General features: G+C 33.9%; 1 protein-coding gene across 1 annotated transcript in view; it reads left to right on the top strand.

Annotated features, from left to right (window-relative positions):
• The window catches only part of LOC146992693 (homeobox-containing protein 1-like), a 120,860-nt gene that overhangs the window by 71,110 nt on the left and 27,909 nt on the right, over nucleotides 1-21,841 (top strand). The window contains exon 3 of the mRNA XM_085809390.1: nucleotides 7,628-7,825. Coding sequence (XP_085665516.1) covers nucleotides 7,628-7,825 — 198 coding nt within the window. The remainder of the gene's footprint in view (nucleotides 1-7,627; nucleotides 7,826-21,841) is intronic.

The raw sequence follows: 21,841 nt of genomic DNA, 5'->3' as shown, positions 1-21,841 counted from the left end.
TAGAAAAAATGATAAATAAATTTTTTAAAAAATTGAATTTCACAAATAAATGAAAGTTACATGCTTTGTTTTTTGGCATAAGGTAGATATTTCAAGGACAGTTAGTGTATGCATTTTTCAGAACAGATTTCTGAACAATTAATCATGTTAAAATTGCCTTTCTTTTTCTGTTAGGCTACTTCTTGCTTAATTACAGTTTGTTTTAAGATAAATATTAAAATGTTTGAGTAAAAGACAATATAAGAAACTGAGAAACACACAAGTGCAAAACAGGAAGTTTTTATTCTATTGACTTGGTATTTTATGTCATTAACTGTACCAAATGCTAAAATTGAATGATTCGGCATATTTCCAAAAGAACAACACATGCTTTAAAAAATTACATTTCCTAGACTGTATTCATAAAATTTTACACAGGTGATCTCAGCTATAGTTAAAAAACACTATAAGCTACTCTGCATTGACAAAACCGAAACACCTTTTTACATCCACAATCAGACAGCATGTTAAAGAGGTTTAATCAAACCATTCTTAACATTTTGTTGTTAGCTTCAGAAACCAGAACTTTAAACCAGAAATTACCTGTGTTCTTAGTGGTGTATCGCAGTGCTATCCACAAGACTTCTTTAAGTACTGGCTATTCCCCATCCTAAATGTTTATTGTTTATGTCCTTTACCTGCCCTGGGATGTGTTGTATGGTCGCCCTCTGAATGTGCCTTCATTGCCCAAGGCGTACATGCAAGTTCTCCAAGTACGGTTTGAAGTGGTGCACAGTTTTGTGTAAGAACAGATTAACTTGGCAACAAGACCTGGTATGACACAAGAGCTATAGGAGTGTCAATTCAACGAAGGTGCCGAGGTGTGGTTATGTGATCCAATTCGATCGAAAGGACCCTCTCCTAGACTGCAGTCATCCTAGAACAGTCCTTAACAGGCCGAATGACATTGTAGTTTGGATCCATAAGTCATCAACTTCTAGTCATTCATTACAATAGGCTAGTCCTTTCTATGGCTTTTATATATTTTTTTTCTATGGCTTTTTTTCTATTAACATTATATACACTAGTACATAGTGCCCAGAGTGTATATAATGTTAATAGAATACTAAGGCCATAGTCCTATTTGTATATAAATTTGTAAATTTATCCATTGAATTTATTTGATCAGTTTTATAAAATTATTGTTTTAATATTGCATTGATTTGCGTTAGTTGTAAGTATGGCTTCCTGTTTAGGGATTGTACTACCCGGAATGTGCAGTATTAGGAAGGGGGTAATGTTTCGAACTTTGTATATATAGATAACTTTAGTGAAATTATGTGTGAAATTGCAATATTTTTTGTATAATGTAAAATGAAATTCTTGAAAGAAATGAAGCTGAGCCAAAAAAGTAAGATTACAGGGGCAAGTCAATTTAACACTGAGCAAATGTGTCGCCAAATTGGCAATGGTTTCGGTGACTATTTTTGTCGCCAAATTTGGCGGCCATTTAGTGACATTTCGATCCTGTCCCTGTACAATTGTAATTGAATAAATGTAATTGATCTCTATTTGTAACTGTAGCTGGCCCTCATATGCCTTCCAGTAATTTCAAGAAATACTAGAGATTTCCCGGTGGCCAGGGGAAAGCTATATAAGATTGGAGAGAGCATGGGTGTCTCAGTTGTTAGCTCAGAGCTGAATTTTGAATATTGAGGTACCTATCAAAGCTTTGCATTTTAGATTCACTTTATTTTGAATTGTGTTTAACATTCTTAGTAGTTTGAAGTGTAACTACTGATTGTGATACTGAGAAGAGTTGTACAAATACTTCTGTGGAAAATTCCAGAACAGTTAAGTGTTTCTTTTAGTAAAATAAATTTTATCAACCTATCATTGCTTCTGTATTTATTCAATCCATTACAAACCTCTAATCATACAATAATATTTTTATTGTTTTTCAGAATGATTTACTCAAATATTTTCCTTCCATCTTATATAGTAAAATGATATGTGTTAAATAACATGTAACTTTGCATTAAAATGTGAGGTTCTTTCACAAATAAATATTCATCCATTGGTTATACAAATTTATCATTGGTTATGAAGAAATTTCGGGGAACAGTTTTCCCAGCATGTCATGAAAGTTGGTTACAAAACGTTAATTTATAACAAATAAATAAAAGGAAATTGATTCATCTGATTTTCATGACATGAAGGTTAGCTTTTATCGCTGTTAGAATTGGCTATGGTAGAACATTTTTATTAGGACCCTTTTTATGCATCATGTAAGCAGTTGTTCTTTAAGTATTTTTGTTTAGAAACGTTTTGTAAGCCTGTCTGGGTGCATTCTGCTGACACTGCAGAAGTTTTGTCTCTTGAGTATGGGGTGTTGAATTTCAACAGCATTATTTGGGTGATGAGGTGTTGTATTGACTTGCTAGTGGGTTGTTGTGTCTTTGCTTAATTCTGTGTGTCTTAAGTTAGTTGGCCCCCAAAATAAAACTCTAGTATGTTTACCAGAGCATTTAAGTTCATATTCCTTCCTGCCAAGTATGTGTGGAAAGTGTTGTCGCACACTTACATAGTGAGGCATTCAAAATCAATGAAAAGTTGAGAACTACCATTTTAAACTCATTCTCATAGCGAATGCATGCAGATTTCCAAACAGTGGTCAAAATCCATTTAAAATGTAAATTTCAGAGCAGATGAAATGATGAATCACTGAACATTATTAGAAAAACAGAAACATTATCTGAAGAGTCCAAGAACTTATTTGAGAGAAAGCCAGTGAACTGGCAAAGGTGGTAATTATCTGTAAGCAGATGCATACATTTAAATGTGTATTATGCATTTTAGAATACTTTTCACATTAATGAGTTTCTTATAGTTGAGCATTCCTTTTTATTCTCTCTAATACAGCATTTGAAAGAAAAAAACCTAACCAATATGAAATGGAAGTAACAAGGCACTAATGATAAAGTGTATCTTTGAGTGCAATGGCCCATCAAACCCCATCATTCTGTTTTAAAATCATATTACCCAAATGTTTACTTTCATGCTATGTCCACTCCTGACATGTAACTCTGGTGTTTTGCATAATTTTCCTTTTTGTTTTCTGAGATGTTGCTATAATTTTCTTCTAAACTGTGCTTGTACTTTTTATCAGTGATTGGGGTGTGTATCTGAAACTATGCACTTGAAGTCCTCTGAGGGATGGTGAGGTCTGGTGAATATGCTAGCTAAGGGATATGATGACTTAATGCCCTGTGGGAAGAGTTCTTGCAGGACTTATTTGTGTATATTTGCTCTACAGCATATAACAGTTATTTTGGTTTGTCAGCTATAAATTATTCACAATGCTTCTTCCATCTGTGCAACTAAAAGTGTTATATCTACAGCATTTTTTACTTTGGTGTCATGTTGGAGAGGTTAATCTTGCTGACACTGTATGTTATTTTGCTGCTGTTTCTTGAAGGACAGCATGCATCTAAACCTTGTGACCGCATGTGCTTCAATTATTATCACATACATTCCACTATTCCTCCAATGTTGTTATCACTATGTGTTTTTTTAGAATTATTGAACTGTTTAATGAGAAAGTTAGTGGTTTGTGTTTCACTGACCTCACAACAAAATACATATATTGATAATTTAATATAGTGTTAAACAACTATTAAATACATATATTGATAATTTACAGATATTTACAAGAAAAGAAGTATGTTAGTCATATTTGTGGGATCTGTGGAATCTGTATTGAATATTTATAATACTTTCATTATATCAATTTGCCTGAAACAATAGACATTATTTTTGCTGAATGAGGAAACAGTAAGTTTGCGGATTCATTGCTTTCTGCTCTAAAATGGTAACTGTGCAATCAGAAATATCTTCATATGTGACATTAATAGTTATTTTTATAAAGGCTTACAATGGCCATTGTAAGTATATGCACTAATGTCTAAAATAACTTTTAGTGAAGTTATCTTTGAACCAGCAAACTTAGTGCAACTTTTTTTTAATGGAATGAGTACAAAGCAGAGCTAGTTGTCATAATAATCCAGTTTGATCAATCTGTTTCAGAAATGAAAATAATGGCATACCATCAACAAAAGAATAGCAAGCACTTTGCACAAAATATGTTTTAAGTTATGCAGTTCAAGTTTTTGCGTATTTCAGTGTTTGTTGACTTGTAAGACTTTTCGCACGATAAAATATCCTCCAAATGAAGGAACTTGGTTTGGAGAAGCAGGGCAAAAAATTATGGTGGTGGCAAGACGACTTCTGAAAGTAATCTAAAGGTTAAAACTTGTTAGGAAGCCAGGCATTATTATGGAAGGAAAACAACTGCTTTGAGAGATTGCTGTCTGTTCATTCAAAATTGTTCTTCATAATAGGAACTTGGTTGCTTAGTAGCTGCATTTAGAACTTGCAGCTGTCTTTGGGACATATGCGGGAAACCTGAAAATAAGTTTAATGAGAAAGTTAGTGATTTCACTGACCTCACAACAAAAGGGTGCTTGCATGAATTGCTGCAGAAAATGTTAGAACTAGGATCTTTAATCTTCATCGTGTATACTCTTCAGTGGCATACTGAGTTTCAGTTCTTTTCTGCTGAACATATTCACAACTGGAAGGTATCCAGGAATATGAAATATTTCCAACAATAACAGTGAATATGGCTGTTATGATAGTATAGATGTGATGTATGTAAAGGACTATAGATCAGTGGGTGAATTTTCTTGCATGTTTGACAGCAGATCTGTCTCTAACTTAAGCTATGAAGTCATACAACTTTACATAAAGCATCTAGCTTTTTTAAAGAACTCTTGGACGAGCTCTTCTGGAGCAAAATTCTCCTATTGATTGCAGTGCTTTGAAGATTTTATTGGTAGAGGAATGGAACTTATTTCCACAATCTCTTAATTAACTATCTTATTTGATAGCAGGAAATCATTCTGTAGAATGCATGCACCAGATAGAAAAAAAAAAAAAAAAAAGATTCCTTCTTGTTAAAAAAAAAAAAGAAAGAAAGAAAAAAGAAAAAAACACCCTGCATTTGATTTTGAAGTTTTTGCTTTCCTAAAATTTTGTCACATTGTTTTTCAATTTTACTTCTTCATAGTATAGTTTTGGGTCACATGACTTCTTACTTGATCAGTTAGTATTTATATGTTTTCATCTTTCAGTTAGTATTTATGTCATAATGCTGCTTTTACACTCCATGTAGATTTATTTATTATTGTTCAGCAGTTTTTATGTATATAAATAAAATTTTAAACTCCAGTTCACCCTTCAATAAATTAAGGAAAAAAAGTACCCACTTTGTTCATTGTACACTGTTTAATTTGTTTTATATTTTTGTGAATTTATTATAAAAGTAAGAATATTATGCCTTCCTTTAAAATGTAACTGTGTTTTCAGTAATTGTAGGGTGCTGTAGGAAAGCATATACAGTGGCGTAGCTAGGATGGGGCAAGGGGGGACATCTGTCCGTGAGCACAGCATCCAGAGGGTGCAAAATTTATGTTACAAAATTTTAAAAGGAAATGTTTCATTCTTGGCACACAGAAAGGGGTAGAAATTCATCAGTTCTCCCCGGGCGCTGACAACCCTATCTACGCCTCTGAGCATTTAGATAAAAAGTTTAGGAATTTTTTACTTTAAATAGGTGTGTTGTGTTTGAAAGTGAAACACCTTCATCTAAAATGTAATACCCCTTTTCACAGACCAGTGCTATAGTGATTTTTCAATTGTTGCAAAATAGTAGTTATTTTAATTCATGATGGTAGAGGAGCAAAATGTCCTTGGCATACCTCAGACAGACTGAGTAGTATGGAGATTGGGAGATGTGGCAGATGTTCACTTTTATGTTCTTAAAACTACTGTATCACCAGTTTAGTGTTGGGAACTAGTGTAGCATGATTCTAATACACAGCATGTCATTGGAGATATATTTTTGAACAATTGGGTTTATTTGGTCCATAAGTTATCCTTGAAAATGAAGTAATTGTCAATAATCAGTGTTTTCTCCTACTTCTACAGTAGTGGCCCAAATCATCTCTAGTCCTCCATGCTTCACTCTGGGCCTGAGATGGCCTGAATCATATACGTCTAAAGGAAACCTTAAACATAAACTATCTGAGGTGGCAACAAATATTTGGCGTTATGTACTGTCCGAATTTTGCATTCCTGACAGCACTGAAGCCAGTATGTAGCATGGGTGTTGATTATTGGAGATTTTGCTGTAAACTGCCCAACCATGAATCTTTAAAACTCTCAACTAGCAGTTTTTATAGGTATGGATGAGTTCAAGTGAGTGTAAACTTCCATCATATTTTGAGTAATGGCAGTTTTATATTTTATTTTATTTATTTATTTATTTATTTATTTATTGTGAAGTTTTTCTCATTTCTAGTCATGCGGACATGAATCTGGATGGTATTGATATGCCAAAAAGACCTTCTCTTTTGAAAACAGGTACACTGGCCAGATGAGCACCAAAATTTTATTGTCATTTATTCTCCAATATATTCCTCACCTATAAGTCTTACTGTTTGATATTAGCATATTTAATACATCTAGAAATTCAAATTTCATACTGTGTTGTTGCTGATGAAATGTAATATTATTCATGGCTCCCAACCACAAGTGCATATGTTGGCTTGAAATTTGGAGCGCTGTGTTTGCCAAATGTTTCAGTTCTGTTGTTCAATTCTTGTATATTATTACATGGCATTGGTCTTCAAACTATGTTCCATGGAACCCAAGGATTCTCTGAGTCAAACTCTGGGGTCGGTGAGTCAAAACAAAAGTTCAAAAGAAAATTATAAAGCATTCTCACTAGTTAAGTAAAGTTTATTAACTAAAAAATAAGAAGGTACATTTAGTTATGTTTGAAAATTAGGTGACATTTGGAGCATCAGTTGTAAATGAGTAACTTTATGTTAATTTTTTAATAAAAATAGAGTACTTATCTTTAATTCTCTTTATGTAAAATATCTATAACATATTGATCTACTTTAAATATTATTTTAAGATATTTTTTCGAAGGATGGGATGGACTTCTTCAAAAAAGAAAAAAAGAAAAACAGAACTTACAGTTCTAAGGGCACATTTCAGATGCCATACAGCAGTGAAGACCACTGCTGTATGGCGTCTGAAATGTCTTTTTGTAACTGCGTTGTAAGTTTTATAAATGAAACGAGAAAGTTACCCATTTACGAAATTGTAAGTTTTATAAATGTGTAAATTATTTTTAATCTATCTACCTCCTAAAAATTGATGCACTTGCTTGGTATAGATATAAAGAATAGCATATTTTGCTGCTTGATTCGTAATAAAGTTACCATGGATTTCCCATTGGCACCTTTTTATTGAGCGTGGAAAAGTTTTTTTTTTTTTTTTTTTTTTTTTTCAAAGTTCTGATATTTATATAAATATTTGTAAAATTGAAAAGGCCGTAGAACTAAACTATGAGGTGAGTACATTGAAACTACTTTACTAGATCTTCTTACACCCAAATCTGTGATATTTTCATTCAGTATTTGCTGATTGTTACCATTTTGAACTGGTTTGAATTTTATATTGACACCAAAATGTTATAGTATGTATTGTCTATTAAAATTATTAATATATGTTGTAGCCCAAATGTGTCCATCTTCTGGCATTAAAAGAATGGTATCAGAATCTGGTAACTTGATTCCCTTGAAACGTGAGAGATTTACTTTTAAAGGGTCTCATCTTGCTGTATTGGAGCAGTATTATGAACAAGATCCATATCCTGATACGCAAGTAAGGGAACTAATCGTTGAACAGTGTAATAAAGCAGCTGAGAAATGCGGTAAATATAAATTTATATATCAGTAGAATATCTTTAGTCTCATGTATAATTTATGAAAATTACAGAAAAATATTTTATTTCTCCATGTCATACAAAATATAGCTAAGTTTAGATTTGAATCCTTAGCGAGATGTGAATATTTATAACTAGCATTTATGTAGCATGGGGACACTTAAAATCTGCCTAGCCGACAGTACTTCACCGTTTGACTGCTACGCGACGGAAAAGCGCTGCATTCATTTGTCTCAAAAACTGCAACTCAGCGCTCTTGCACTGCGAGTTTCAGCGTGTCTTTGTTGCTCCGTGGGTGTGAACTTACGTAGTCTGACCTCAAGGTAACCTCAATGTAACACGAGTGCATTCTAAAATAACTAACTGCGTCGCTGTTTTCGAGACAAATGAATGCAGCGCTTTTGTGGCGCGTAGCAGTCAAAACGGTTAAGAAAAGTTATACGGTATAAAATCTGAAATCCAGATGTTCAGTATCCAGACCTATGCATCACAAGCAACCTTTTTATTTATTTATTATTTATTTTTCTTGCTTCCACATTTGATATATTTCATAATAAAACATGTGAAAAGTCTCTTCTTAACTCCTTTTTGGCACTGATGCCAACATGGCAGATCATTATTAGTTTTTGTTTTTATCACCGATGCAACATTGCATTTCAACACACTTCAGCATGAAAAATGACTCATGCAAGGATGTCTACAAAAAAATTTTCTTAAATATTAGTATTTAAATACCAAAAAGCTTGATAATGTTTTATGTTGACATTACACATGCCGATGATAGCTAATTCTACTACTCAGTGTTGAGGAGGAGAAAGTTAACAGGAATTTCTTTCCACATGCAAAAAATAGGTTTCGTAAATGGTGAACAGGTGAAAAAAATACATTTAGTGCTGTTTGAATTATGGCAAAGTCTCAAAGGCTATCTGCCAATGGGAAGGAATGCCTTCGTGGAGGATTTTCTAAGGAAAACTGGCTCGTATACAAGTTACACATGGGGGAAAAACACGAAAATGCCCATGCAACCAGCCCATTTGCAGGATTCAAACCTCGGACCAAACTACCAGTGTTCAACTACTTTATCGCTCAGCCACTGGTGGGCCTGCTTGGCAGCAGAATTTTGTCCCCACAGAGACTGCACCGAGCCTCAAATATCTTATCCAGGTCTTCAAGTGATGACCCTGGATAATGTTTAAGTATATGTGGGAATTATATTTATTTGGGACTCAGATAAGCCTTCAGTTTGTGAGAGAAATAGTCATAAGTATAATAAATAACCAAACTAACATGATGCAGGCTTAACTTCATAAGCATGAAATAGAAGCAGGACAACGTTTAGTAGAACAGCTTGTCTTTAGTCGCCTGTTTCATGATACATTGGCAGTACTGTATAGCAGATGCTAACTAACCTTTCTGATTATAGTTGCAAATTTGAAGGTTTTCAGATATCATAAACAAAAAGCAAAATTTTCCAATTAATGGAATTTGTGAAGAAATGTGGAGAAGTGGTAATAAATGTGGTAATAAGATGATATAACAGAAGCATTGCAATGACTGCTCCAATCATCAGCCAACTAACGAATGGTGAAATCTGTAGTATGGTTCTTGGAACTTTGGAACTGAACAAGAAATTACGCTCTATCTATAGAATTAAAGAGAAAATAATAACATAAGAAACAAAGCAAATTAAACAACTTTCAGGCAAAGAAATGTTTAATAAAGCAAACAAATGAATATTGATTTTTTTTGGTGTGCAAATTTTGCTTCATTATTTTATATTTTTAAGTTCAAAATTTTTACTTATCTTACTAGATTTAACTTGATGATTTAATATCTGGAAAAATATCAAATTGGTAAGTCCTGACGAATCTGGATCTTGCACTTTGTACTGTAGTATGGAAGGAGGGGTACAAAACCTTGGATTTCTCTGTCTAGGATCTTTAATTAAAATGGGATTGTATGATTTGTGTGCTTTGCGTAAATTAAATAATTCAATTCAGTCAAAAATTTCTATCATATTGGCAAAAATATGTATCATCTTCACTGTCTTGTATGTATATATAGGTATATTAACCTATAAAAGACCTTTTCGCTGCTTCCAAGCTGACTAGTAGCCACATGACTATAGCTGTGAAGTACTGGTAATTTATGGTAGTGTGTCTTGAGTTCTGTTGTTCGCACTCCACTCCTGGTAACTTTTACCACATAGACTAGTTTTTTGTCTCTCACATGTAACTTAGCTATGGGCCTTAGTGTACTTTGCCATGGTTAACATAATCCAGTTTGTAGTTTTTCTTTCAATTTTATAGGCACAGGGAGTTACAATAACATTTCAACACTTATTTAAGACATTAACCCTTAGGACTCCTATGTTGAGTGTGGCTCGACATTGTATTTCTTACACCAACTCCTTTATCGAGCTAGACTCGACATTATGCATTGTAGTTTCTAAAGTAATTTTAAATGTTTAAATCTATTTTTTTTTCTTTCAAACATTTTGTAATATGTAAATAAAGACTAAATTTATTATGTTTGGCTGAGTTAGATAATTTCAAATTATTTTTTATATTATTTTAACATATGTCTAGTGTGGCTCGACATCATATTTCTTAAACCAACTTCTTTGTTGAGCTGAACTCGGCATTATACATGGTAATTTCTAAAATAATTGAAAATATTTTTAACTTTTTTTTCTTTCAAATTTTTTGTACTATGTGAAGACTAAATTTATTATATTTGACCAGTTTATATTATTTTAAATTCTTTGTACTACTATTTTTACATTAGGATCAAAAGAGTAATTTGTAGTGTGGTGTAGTGGTCAAACACGCTATCCAAAGCCTCTATTGTATTTCAGAGTTGAAATGACTCTAAACTCAAGTTATAAAACAATAGCGAGAATTTTAATAAAAATAGAAATGTAAAATGTTAAAATTACATCAATTTGGTATTTAAAGCACTTAATCCAATAGTACTTGTAATTGGTTACAAATCTACTGTGCTAAAACAACAGCACACTCGGAAAGATTAGTCCGTGCTAAACCTTCTAGCACAACAAAATACTCCAAGCAGAGCAATGCTACCTCCAGTATTCCCAGTGGACATATGGTCTTCTAGCTTGGAAAAGTCGGCTCTGAACATACAGAGGATAATTTTGAACTCCCATACACACTCGCTCAGGTATTTGTCTACGTTCTATTGAAACAACCTCACTTCACTATGTCCAAACCTCGACTCTCCCATTGCTTGTCATATGCTGAATCGTAGTGAGAATAACCCCTCTGGTAAGAAATGTACAGTTGCAATCTCCAAACCGCATTCTAAGCCCAGTGCAAGAGTCCCTTTTTCTGGGAACTATTTTCTTGGAGGGCGAGATAAGAAACATCTGCGTGACCTTGTCACAGTAGTGCTGTCTTCAAGAAAGCAAGTTCCCTACGCTTTAGAGAAAAATCTTATTTTTTGCCATCTTTGATATTTTATTTACATAAAAATATATGTTTTAATTAAAATAATAATAATTGAACTGTTATATTTATTTATTTTATGTGCCTAATAAGTATAAAAATATAGATGCCTCGAATCAAGAGAAAACAATCATTCCCCAATGAATATGAAAGTAGTGTGATGAATGTATGACTCAAGTAGATAATGAACTTGAATTATTGGAAGATGATATAAATTTTACAAAAGCATCTGAGGTATTGTTTTCGGTTCCTTTTCAAGCCGAGACCAATTCTGATGAAAAAATTATTGTAAGAAGAAGAAATTTAGCATACATATAAGCAGTTAATGAGGATAGCAATGAGCAACCATCTATTCCTACTTAAAATTGGCAGTTTGTTGGAAATGATGTAACATTATGAACAAATGTCACTGAAGAAGACAATTAGCGTCATAACATAAAATTCGCAGTTGGTGAAAATGTTGTTCGGCCAAAAGTTCCATCCAGCTGCACATCAGCTCTGGAATTTTTTTAGTTGTTTTTGGCTCTACTAAAAAAATAGTGAGTGAAATTAATGCATACACAGCAAAAATAATATCAGAAAAACACCGAGCAAATATTCCATTTGGCAAAGTTGGAAAGATCTAACTGAGAGTACAGTTATTGTACTAGAACAATTATGACCAATTGAAAAGGATTGCCAGAACAAATTTGAAAAAAAAAAAAAAATTAGCTGTTAGACATAAAATCACTTATAGAAAAGGAAAGGCGTTAGTAACATGGCGTGACAAAAGCGTGGTCACAATGCTTAGTGCAAAACAATCTCCTATTTCACGGCCTGCAGGAAAAAGATCAAAGACAACTGAAAATGCTAGGGGAAAAAATAAGCAAACCGACTATCATATTAGATTATAATAAAAATATGGGTGCAGTAGACTTCACCGACCAATACTCAAGTAGCACACAAACTCGTCATGGGTCATGTTGCAAAAATGTTGTAGTATGTCGTCTTTAAGATGCCCAGATATCTGCGAAACTTCACTGTTTTGAAACCGTTGCATAGATGTCTTTATTACGTCTTTGCAGATGAGGTTTTTGTCGAATAGTCATCATTATTGCATCTTTCTCAGGTTATATTTTGGTTGTGAAAGCATCGTATTGCGACGTCTTAATGACGTTTAAATGCTCCCAGAATTCCACCTTTTTGCAACAGTTGTGAAAACGTCATTACAATGTCCTTGTGTTACATATTCATTTATGCAGAATAAAAGTTTAATAAATAATATATTTTTCTTTTTTAAAATTTTGTATTCCTTAGATTTTTCTAAAGTTTAAATATTTTATCATTTTCTATTTATGTAATTAATTTGATGCAAGTAATAATTATTCTTAATTTCTATTAAAAATTATTATAACATCTAATATTATAATAATATTATAACTTTAGGAAAATAGATTATTTTATAGCCGATTGAAGTTCGTTAGTGCCATTTCGCTTCCAATATTAATCACTTATCATTAACAAGATATCACAATCAGCACAAAGCTTACAGAGTAAAGAAAACTATATAATTTATCAAAATAACATCAATTCAAGTAAAAACTATTTGAAAAATTTATTTTTTTAGTTGCAAATGGTACTTACCTCTGCTAACACACAAGGGCAATAAACTGGATCTTACAAAATATTGTCTGGTTTTATGAATAATACACAGTTACAGTTAGCAAACTTAGATCATCATAATTTTGCTAAATGCAAGTGGCATTAGTAGAATAAGTATTATTTAAGATTAATGCATATCTATTGCTATTGTTTAATATATCTGTAATTGTGCCTACTGATGACAGCGCCTATAAACACGCCTATCTACTTTGTCTGCCGGTCTGTCCATGTCCTTCGTCAAAAGAGAAGGCCATGACATTTGAAAAACATGGCAGACCATTCCGTCCAGTGTTGTCGCCAGAAGGTTATCTGGATAATTTTAAAGTTTCTCCCAAAATATAACTTAACCATATTGTGTAATTAATTAAAACAGTAGATAGAAAATAGATTTTATATAGATATATATGTTACAGTGAAACACCGAAATCTGGAGAATGTCTACTTTCACCAGTGAATGTCAACATTCACATAGTTGCTTGGTGTATGTCCGAAATATTTTCCAAATACTCTTATTTCTGACTTACACCGGTCAATGTTGACATTCACCATGTACTAATGGTGAATGTTGAACATATAAGAGTATTATATTTTCTTCTCCATAATTCAGTCGCGAAACAATGCACTTGAAACCTAAAATAAGAACTTAAGAACATAAGAACTTAAAACACATAGTACATTCAAAATGAGAAAGGAAAATAATAGAAGTTAAAAACTTACTCAATGATACAGTACGTTCTAAATGAGAAAATAAAATACTAGTAATAAAAAAATTACTAAATTATGTAATTCAAATCTTATTTATTGCAACAACTTTAACTATTATGACACTTTGAATTGCACAAGACGCCCTTGCTTTTACATCTGCATTGTAAGGATCTTAAGTTTTACTAACATTTATTTTATTTCAAATCTTTACTATCACTTCTTATTTTCTACTTCCGGCCAGAATTATAAGCGTTAAGGTTTTTATGCAAAGTTTGTCTGGCGAACGCCAAGTACTTAAGTTGTGGCTTTTTGCCAAGCAAGAGAGAGGAAGCAGTTGAGTCAAAGCAGGCCGCTTACCTTAGAAGTTACGCAGTTGCTGTTTGCCTTCCAGGCCAGAGGTTTTAATCCTCTTGATAAATTTTAAAACGTATTGTAGTGTTCACAGTTCTCTGTACTACATACGCTTCCTGTTAATATAAGGCCAATCTTCCACGTTTATTAGTTTAAAGTTAAATTAGAGTTTAGTTTTATTTTTATACTTTTTACGTTAGACCCCAAGTAGCGGGTCAGTGTATTCCGAAGTACGGAAGTTATTGTATATAGAGAAAAATAAAGGGTTTTGTATACCCTTCATGTGTATCCTGTCTACTTACCACAATTAGTGAACATAGCTTTAGTAAGCTCTCTGTTCCGAGTCAGGTCCTTGTATGTTCCCGAAGAAGGTAAGAAGGAACATTGACCCTGATAGCATTTATTTGTGGAACACTTCCTTTTGCAATGACAACGTGTATAGCTTGTGCACCGCTTCTCGAATTAGCTGCAGCTGCTTCTCTCAGCGACATTTCTTGTAAATAAATCTCATCTATGGAGAGTAACTTTTCTTTACAAATTCCGAACTGATTACGTGTGTAAAGCTACTTGAGAGTACCGTTTTCATTTGCAAGTTTATAGAAGTTTATATAGTCTTCTATTTCAACAACAACCACTAACACATTTCGGTTATTTGTACGACCACGGTCGACATCAGGGACTTGTATTCGTACAGTATCAATCTTTTGTCAATCTTTTCGACCTACACCAGAGCATATCTGTGATTGTCGACATACACCGGTGAACGTTTGAATGTAAAAGAATGCAGTGGCGTAGCGAGGGGGGGCAAGGGGGTGTATGATGCCCCGGGCGCCGCTCGCAGAGGGGCGCCATATGGTCTCCAAACAAGATTTTCATCCTATTACAGTGTTTCTTTCGGGAGAGGGGGGGCGCCAAAAAGGTATTTTGCCCCGGGCGCCAGTTATGCTCGCTACGCCACTGCAAGAATGTAATGCAATATTCGATCTTTCACCGACGTATTTGGTGAATGTTGACATTCTCCGGTGAAAGTCAACATTCTCCAATTTCGGTCTTTCATGGTAACATATATACTATTTTCACTTTGTAGGCTTTCTAAAGATATTTTAATTAATTTTTGCGTAATTATAATTGAAAAAAAAACCGATGAGTGAAAAACGAACATTTTATAAAAATGTAAATACTAATTGAAAATTGCCAGTGCCATGATAAATTAGGAAGCAGTTCTTAAGATAACATTATCAATATTTTATCTGAACTCAAGTATAAATTTATTAGTTTCATAGTAAAAATTATAACCATTAACTTCTATATCTCCTAGATATGCAAATGAAAGACTGTATAAAATGTGATAAAAATATTTCATACACAAATATACCTAAATCTAATAACAAAAAAAAACTTCCCATATTCATATTTAAAGTGAAATAATAACCTAACAAACAACATACATGACAGCACTTTTTAAGAAAAACATGAAGTAGCAGTGTTTGAAAGTATAAATAGCAGAAGGAAGGTAACAGAACTAAAATTTCCAATTAATAAAAAATTATTTGTGTTTTTTAAATAATAAGAAATTAAAAGTGCACTAATTATGGATTACAGTATTTACTAGTAATGCTGATATTTCTTAACACCATTTTTTTCGATCATATGTAAATGTGTTTACTTATTTTTAGTTTTTACATTTTAGGATATTGCTAGATTACAATGATTATTTCATGCACTTTTTATAATCAATAACTTTTGTTTTGATACTGTACAGAAATAATTTAAATAATATAATATACGATAGTAAGCTATGTATGTTAAAGTAAGCTCTTCGTTAAATAGCACCTATGAAACTTTTTCTTTCTATTTATTATGCATTTCATTGTTATCACAAGCACATAAAAAGTAAGCAAAGAAAATAGAATATACTTAAATTTAATAAAAAATAAAATCTTATATCCAACATTCATTTATTGATATAATCTAATAAACATACATGAGAGCAATATCTAAAAAAATGCAAATTGCACAGTGTTTGGAAGAATAGATACCAAATGAAAAGTAATAAAACTGCAATTTGCAATCATTAAAAAAATATTTAGTGTTTTTAATATTACAGAATTAAAAATCATATAGTTATCGATTACAATATTTCATAGTAATGTTAATGTTTCCTTAATACTATTTTTTCGATCATATGTGGATGTATTAAGCCGTTTTTAGTTTCTGCATTTTAGGATAATGGTAGATTACCATAATCATTTCATACACTGTTCAAAATCATTTTTGAATACTATACAAAAGGCAACGCACTATAGAATGTGCATTAAAACCGGCTCTTCATTAAACAGCATGTCATATTTTTTTTAATGTATTGCTTTCTTGTTATTACATATATCTAATTAAGCAACGAAGCTAAAACTATACATAAATGTAATGACAAAAATCAAATATTCATATTTATAGTGGTTTCTTAACATCCCCTCTTTCGAATAATCATGATCATTGCATTCAAATAATACATTTTCTAAAATCACAATTCTCTTTTAGCCTACAGTATCATAGAATAATATACCTTTGAATACCATCTAGCATACTATTGTTAAAAATATATGTAAATGTGCCAGTCCCAATATTTACTTTATGAGAATTGGCAACAACAGTTTTGTTGTCATTCTATCCCTGTCTGGTGTGCATAGCTGTGGTTGCTTGTTCCCATGTAACCTGATATTCCCAATATATTTTTATTTGTTCAACCTGGACTATGTCATTTCTTTAACCCACAACTAATCTCGATTTTTATCACGTTATCAGCACGAAAAGCTCAAAAGGAAATGTCATTATGATCCAGGATTGAAGATCGCACCGAAGCCTAACCGCGCCGATCGCCAAAGCCTAACCACGTTGTGAATCTGAAGTGAGCTGGATAACCATCCTTTAACGAAGTAAATAAAAATTGTTTTGGTTAATTTAGCTCGATATATTTACTTAAAAAATGACATCTGAAGATTATAAAATGCTGAAACTAAACGGCGATAATTATCACACATGGTGTATACATTCGCGTGCCGTGCTGGTGCAGAAGAGATGTTGGGAAGCAGTGGAACCCGGATATGGAATTGAAATGAATGAAGCGGAGAGGAAAAAGAATGACGAAGCTCTTACCCTATTATTCCTCATAGTTGAAGATACATTTCTAGATGATATCGGAGATTGTATTAGAGCCAGAGACGCCTGGAACGGTTTAAAAGAAATGCATACAAAATTCGGTTTGCTTCACGTACTGCAGCTTATGAGAGAATTTTTTAACATAATTATGAAGCCAAATGAGTCTGTCCAATCCTATCTAGCAAGATTAATGGACTTACATAGAAAATTAGCTAATGGTGGATATGCATTCACAGACAGAGAAGTGGCCCTAGTGATGCTGTTGGGACTGCCTAGAAGTTATGAATCGCTTATCCTAAGTTTGGAAAAAGATGAAGCAAATCTGACAACTACAATTGTGAAACCAAGGCTACTCGTAGAAGAGAAACGTATAGTCAGAAATGAGAGTTCAGCCAAAGTGTATCATGAAGAACAAGCTCTTCACACTAAAAGTTTTGCCACTAACCAGAAGAAGCCTGCATTTGGAAAACCCATGAAGAAGTATGCAGCTAAAAGGCCAAATGAAGAAGAAACTAGCAGAGGAAGAAATACTAAATGCTTCAGCTGTGGCCAGTGGGGGCACATATCTAAAAATTGTGAAGAGGCCAAATATCAGAAACAAAACAGCGCCAAAACTGCAGTTGACCTCAAGACAAACATTGCACTTCTGGCAAATGAAGAAAAATCAAGAAAAAGTAATCTGTGGATTTTAGACAGCGGAGCTACAGAACACATGACCTCTGATAAAAGAAAATTCTCAGTCCTTAAGAAGTACACATCTGAAGTTGAAGTTGCTAATTCAGAAAGAATAAAGGTCACTGGAATTGGAAATATTTCATTTTCTGTTGGAGAAGAAGACGGAAAAAAAAACATCACTATTGAAAATGTCCTATATGTTCCAGAACTAGGAGGAAATCTATTATCCATTGGTAGAATTGAAGAAAGAGGCTTAAAAGTAGAATTTGCTGAAGGAAAAGCCAAAGTGATTGATAAGAATGGAGATACTCTTGTATCTGGTGAGAAAAAAGGAAGACTATACATAATCGAAGAAAAGATGGCAACTGCCTACGCTACGAAAACTGAAAGTGCCGACTTGCTGCATCGTAGACTTGGTCATCCACATTCTTGTACAACAAACAATATTGTCCCCATCGACAGAAACCTGAAATCAACAGTATTAGCAAATGAACCTTGCCAAGTTTGTATTCAGGGAAAAATGAAAAGGAAGAAATTTCCAAAAGCCGCTAGTACAAAAGCTAAAGACATCCTAGAAGTTATACATTCAGATGTTGTTGGCAAAATTTCTCCCCTTTCCTTTGGAGGCTCAAATTACTTTGTGACTTTCACGGATGAATTTTCTCACTATACCACGGCATTCCCTATGAAAGCCAAAACTGACGTACTAGAAAAATTTGAGGAGTACCGTTGCATGGTAGAAAATCTCCAAAACAGAAAAATCAAATTCTTGAGAAGTGACAATGGTGGGGAATATATAAGTGGAAAGTTTGACAAGTACCTTGCTGCGCATGGGATCCAAAGACAACTAACTGTACCTGACACGCCTCAACAAAATGGTCTGGCTGAAAGACTGAACCAAACATTGATAAACACAACGAGATGCTTGCTTATTGAGTCCGGAGCAGATCACAGGTTTTGGGCTGAAGCAATGGCCACTGCGGCCTATCTCCACAACAAGCGGCCATCTATGGCAATTGATGGCGATATTCCGGAGGAACGATGGTCAGGGTATGGAAGCAAAACAGACCACCTCAGAGTTTTTGGATGCAGAGCCTGGAGCCATGTTCGCTCACACTCAAGAGGAAGCAAGCTTGATCCTAAAGCTACAGAATGTGTTTTCGTGGGATATCCTAAAGGAGTTAAAGGCTACAAATTGTATGATCTGAAGAAGAAACATTTTTTCGTCAGCAAAGATGTCATTTTTGAAGAAAATGTTTTCCCTTTAAAACTGAGCAAGTGTGACAATCCTGCAGAAGAAGCTATCCTTAAAATTCAAGACTTTGAATCAGAATATCCTTTGGACCTACCTGAAACAGAAGCTCGTGACTCATCTCTAGATTATATAACTCCTGATGTAAATAACTTGGATGAAACCGAATGTCCCAATACAGATCCAATTTACCGAAATTCCGAAAGATGTCCAGAGATACAGCTTGAAAATACTCCAGATTACAAAGATGAAGGCCAATCAGTTGCTCAATTACAAGACGTTGCTAATAACCTAGACCCTGAAATCGAAGTAGCAGCCAGAAACCCTACCCGTGGAAGTGAGAGAGGTGAAAAAAGAAATACCAAAATTCCTAAACGTTTCGAAGACTTCTATCTGTACGATGCCCAAGAGATACAACAATCTGAAGAAAAGGACCCAGTAACCCTAAAAGATGTCCTGAAATCACCCGAAGCTGACATGTGGTTAAAGGCCATGGAGGAAGAAATTCAGAACCTCACTCAAGCTCAAACCTGGGAACTAACTACAAAACCACCAGGAGCTAAGGTAATACCATCCAGATGGTTGTTTCGTAAGAAAAAAGACGAGATTGGGAACCGAGCAAAGTTCAAAGCCAGATTGGTAGCAAAAGGCTATCTGCAAATGCCTGGAGTGGACTTTCAAGACACTTTTTCACCAGTCATCAAACTCAAATCTGTAAGATTATTGCTTGCCGTAGCTGCAGAGAAAAACCTAGAAGTTCACCAAATGGATGTAACAGCTGCATACCTTAATGGAATCCTAGAAGAGGACATATATATGGCACAGCCAGAAGGCTGCATTGAGAAAGGGAAAGAACACCTTGTCTGCCACCTGAAGAAAAGCATCTATGGTCTTCGACAATCAGGACGTGCATGGAATACTTGCTTGAATGACTTCCTGATCCAGTATGGATTGAAAAGGTCAAATGCAGAACCTTGTATTTACTTTTGTCATGAGAAGAACATCATAATTGGAGTTTATGTTGATGACCTCCTGATAGTTGGAAACATGCCAGAGATAAATGAATTCAAGGAAGGCATTAAGGAAAGGTTCAGTGTCAAGGACCTAGGTCCTGCAAGCCAGATCTTATCCATGTGAATATGCAAAGAAGATAATGGGTCATACACACTAGATCAAATCGTTTATGCATCAGAAATCCTAGAAACATTTAAAATGACTGAAGCAAAATGTGCATCCACACCACTGGACCCCAGCATAAAATATAAAAATGTAGATGAACAGCAGTGGGAAGAAATCAAAGAAAACAGCAAGGGAATCCCTTATAGACAAGCTATAGGAAGTCTTCTATATTTGACTTGTGGTACTCGCCCAGACATGGCTTATTCTTCCTCTTATATGAGCCAGTTCAATGAAAAACACACGGAAGAACATTGGAGAGGTGTGAAGCACATTCTAAGATACCTAAAGGGAACACAACACAGAAAGTTGAGATTCCAGAAGACAGGTGAGCCACTTCAAGTCTACTCAGACGCTGACTGGGGAGGTGACAGAACTGACCGTAAATCTTATAGTGGTTATATAATGCTACTCGCAGGTGCTCCAATCTCATGGTCGAGCAAGAAGCAATCCACAACAGCTTTATCGACGACAGAAGCAGAGTATGTGGCAATGTGTCACACTGCCAAGGAAATCCTATGGATTAAAAATTTGATCAAGGAAATCTGTAGTGAATTAGCTGCTTCACCTCAAAAAGTGCTAGTCGACAACCAGGGAGCAATCTTCTTAGCAAAGAACCATGTTACTTCTGAAAGAAGTAAGCACATTGATATTAAATTTCATTTTCTGAGAGACCTAGTGAAGGAAAATGTGATTATATTTGATCATGTGCGATCCAGCGACAATCTCGCTGATCTCCTAACTAAGCAGACCTCAAAAAAACTTTTACATGACATGAACTATGCCGGGACCTGTACGTAAAAATAATCTCCTGTGAAGTTTACGACTGATAGTGTCTGTGTAGAGACTTGACTTAAAATTTCAGAAAGAAGCCTAGATACAAATTTTTCTTAATTGCTTTTATGTAAACATTGTGTTTCCTAGTATAACTTAATATGTGTTCATTTAATGATGTAATTCATAAGTAGAAGTCAATAGTGTTTAAGCATGTAATAGCAGCTACATTGTTTTTCTGTAAATGTGTACAACCACAGCGTGATAAATTTTTGTGGAAGTATGTAAGTATCTTGCAAATAGTGTGACTGGCAAGGGGGCGTGTTAAAAATATATGTAAATGTGCCAGTTCCAATATTTACTTTATGAGAATTGGCAACAACAGTTTTGTTGTCATTCTATCCCTGTCTGGTGTGCATAGCTGTGGTTGCTTGTTCCCATGTAACCTGATATTCCCAATATATTTTTATTTGTTCAACCTGGACTATGTCATTTCTTTAACCCACGACTAATCTCGATTTTTATCAACTATGAGCATTAAAAATGTACTCTTCATTAAGTAATGTACAGTGAAACTTTTTTTATCATGAATTTTCCTGCTATCACACATATATACAAAAATAAATCCATGAAAACAAAATATACTTTAATACTAAAAAATCTAAATTCAAGCATTCATATTTATATTATGATCATGACTTAACAAACACATATAACTGATTTTTAAATGCACAAACTATGCAGTATTTGGAGTTACAAATACTATGTGAAAAATAATAAAACTGCATTTTACAATTAAGATAATAAAAA

Source organism: Stegodyphus dumicola, chromosome X2, assembly GCF_044657685.1.
Source record: "Stegodyphus dumicola isolate Sdum_Otavi_A_Nest chromosome X2, ASM4465768v1".
Classification (NCBI taxonomy): Eukaryota; Metazoa; Arthropoda; class Arachnida; order Araneae; family Eresidae; genus Stegodyphus; species Stegodyphus dumicola.
This window is presented reverse-complemented; position numbering and strand designations above follow the sequence as displayed.